This window comes from Otolemur garnettii, unplaced genomic scaffold, assembly GCF_000181295.1.
Source record: "Otolemur garnettii isolate 467f Iridium unplaced genomic scaffold, OtoGar3 scaffold00003, whole genome shotgun sequence".
In the NCBI taxonomy this organism is placed as follows: domain Eukaryota; kingdom Metazoa; phylum Chordata; class Mammalia; order Primates; family Galagidae; genus Otolemur; species Otolemur garnettii.
Window position 1 is genome coordinate 16,302,025 of NW_003852398.1, and position 2,777 is coordinate 16,304,801.

At 53.0% G+C, this 2,777-nt stretch overlaps 1 protein-coding gene across 1 annotated transcript in view; it reads left to right on the top strand.

Moving 5' to 3' along the window:
* Positions 1-816: 816 nt before the first annotated feature.
* Positions 817-2,777, top strand: part of CCNJL (cyclin J like) — a 62,372-nt gene continuing 60,411 nt past the window's right edge. The window contains exons 1-2 of the mRNA XM_003781986.2: positions 817-1,053; positions 1,445-1,559. Coding sequence (XP_003782034.1) covers positions 1,497-1,559 — 63 coding nt within the window. The 5' untranslated portion in view covers positions 817-1,053; positions 1,445-1,496. The remainder of the gene's footprint in view (positions 1,054-1,444; positions 1,560-2,777) is intronic.

The window sequence follows — 2,777 nt, forward strand, 5'->3', positions numbered from 1 at the left end:
TAGGGTGGTTAGCCCCTTCTTTACACGCATTATCTCATTTAAAGAAATCTTTAGCAAACTGATGCAACTTTTATTCCTATTTTACACACTCAGGCTCTGAGAGTTAGAGGAACTTGACAAAAATTACCCCAGTTGGTAAACGGATTTCATTTTAAATTTGTAAATCTCCAAAACTATCACACAAATCAATCAGCCAGGCGGACATCCTTACCTCTGCCATCAGACTGATTCAAGAGAAAGCTCTTCCGAAAGCAATCAACTGAATTAAAAAGACAATGCTTCCTACCCCTCAAAACCCTCGTTTTTTCTCCAGTGCTCTCCTTAGAGCACCCATAGTTTGCATGAGCACAATAAAAGTGACTTTCTGAGCCTCCTTCATAACTGGGGACTCGTGGACAATCAATAGTTGCTTTCTTGGAGCTTTCAAGACTGGAAATCTACCTCTCCATAGGAAATCTACCTCCATCACAGGACAGGTTAAATGAAAAGAGAGAGAATGAGAGAAACAGGTGGAACCGACTAATGTGGACCAGAGCAGTGCACACAAGGCAGAACTTTCTGGGGGCATCTTGGCTGCGCCTTTCACGCATTTTGCGCGCAGGTGGCGCCGCGGTCCTTTTGCTCCCTGCGCAAGCCGGCGGGGTGCCTAAAAGGCCACCGCGAGTCTCCGCTAAGGTGAGAAGAAGCCTTCCGCCAAGGCAAGGGAGGCGGGTGGGCAGGAAGCCGAGTCCGCACAGGCAAGAAAGACTCCAATTCCCAGCCCCCCGCCCCGCGGGGCGCGGGGCGCAGGCGGCGCATGCGCGAGGCCCGGCCCCCAATTCCCCCAGCGAGGGAGGGAGGCCCCCGGCGGCCGGGAGGCTGCTAACCGCAGCGGGACTCGAGCGCACGCAGGGGCGCGGCGGCTCCGGAGCAAGCCGGGCTGCTGAGGCTGCCGTCGGGAGTGCGCAGCGCCCCGGGCCAGGCTCCAGCCTCGGGCGGGCACCCGAGGACACAGCTGGCTCAGGCCTGGGAGGGGCTCGGCGCCTGCAGCCCCCCACGCCCGGAGAAGGATGCGTGAGTTTCGCCCCGGCTCGAGGGCAGGATGTGGGAGCAGGACAAAGGCAGGGCGGCGGGGGAGGAGTTGAGGACGGCGATTTGGTGGCCGCGGCTAGAGTCCCAGCCTCGGGCGAGCTAGCGGAGTCGGCAACTTTCTCTGCAACTTTTGCAAAAGGGAAGATAAAAATTCTTCAGGTTGTTGCACAGCTCCGGATCGCCCCGTGTCCAGCGACCAAAGGGGAGGGGGCACCGCAACCTTCCCCAGACGGGAGGCGACCGCCGGCTCCGCTGAGCGGCGCAGGAAGGGGCACTCATCCGGGCCCCGAGCCGGGGGTGAGCGAGAATAGGGATACCGGGGTTCGGAGCCGGAGGTGCGCTCCGGTCACTGAAGTTGCGGGTGTCCACGCAGGGTGCTCCCTGAGAGTGCGGTAGCCTCGGATCTCCGCGCTGCTTACGCGACGATGGATGAGCCATGGTGGGAAGGGCGCGTCGCCTCGGACGTCCACTGCACCCTGCGCGAGAAGGTCAGTCCCTGCTCGCCCTTGTCACTTGTAGGACTGGGGAAAGACTCTCCCTCTGGACTTGGTGTTCACAGGTTGCCCGCGTAGGAACTCAAAACTCTTAGTACCTTTCTTTCCTCCTGCCCTTTACCTTCTCGCAGAGTGTCTGAGTTGGGGTTGGAGGTGGTGGGACGGGAGATTGGAGAGATACAAGTTATTTTTTCTGAGTAGGACCTCAGAGCTCCGGGCCAACTAAAAGGACCAACTAAAAGGAGATCGTTACTATACCCCTAAGGCAGTATTTCCCTTAGTATTGCCACGGAGACTTTTTTGAATGGTACATGAATGGACTTTTACAAATATTGTGTATTCATTTTATTTAATTTTTTTGTGTATTCCCTTTAATGTGCAACTTAAAAATATGCATATATATTATCTAGCAAGTTCTGCATAAATGATATGATTTTCCATTTATTGTAATAATGATGTAGCAGTTTCTTGTAAATACATTTATTCAAATAAAGAAATACTAGGTATACGGTAGTACAGGGAGTTCATAGTTATGGCCAAGTAGGTATTTATATCTAGGATGGCGCTGAATGGTTGAAGTTGAAGAAACACCAGTCTGATTAAAGAGGCTACAAAACTGGGAGGCTGAGGGAAGGAAACACAAACTCACCTGCCAGTTTGCCTCTCAGGGCAGAAGGTGGATGGGGACAGCTGAAATGTGATCTCTGCACACCCTTCCCCTCAAGGAGAGAAGTGCTGATGGGCATTGGGATGTGGAACAGTCCACGAGTGCTGCAGGCCTTGGCCTGTGTGCCCTCCATCCTAACCCTGGGCTGAAACCCGGAAGGGTGGCTTGGGGAACAGGTGGGAAGCAGGGCGTGGATTGATTTCCTGGAGTTGCCATAGCAAAGTACCACACACTGGAGGGATTAAAGCCACAGAATTTTATTCTCTCACAGCTCTGAAAGCCAAAAGTTCAAGATCAAAGTGTCAGCAGGGCCATGCTCTCTCCCAAGCCTCTAGGAGAGAATGTTTCCTTCTTTCTTCTTAAATTTTGGTGGCTGTTGGCAATCCTTGACATTCCTTGGCTTGTAGCTCCATCATTACAGTCTTTGCCTTTGTTTTTGTTCTCTTGTTTGTTTTTTTAGAGACAGAGTCTCACTATGTCACCCTGGGTAGAGTGCTGTGTTGTCACAGCTCACAGCAACCTCCAACTCCTGGGCTTAGGCGATT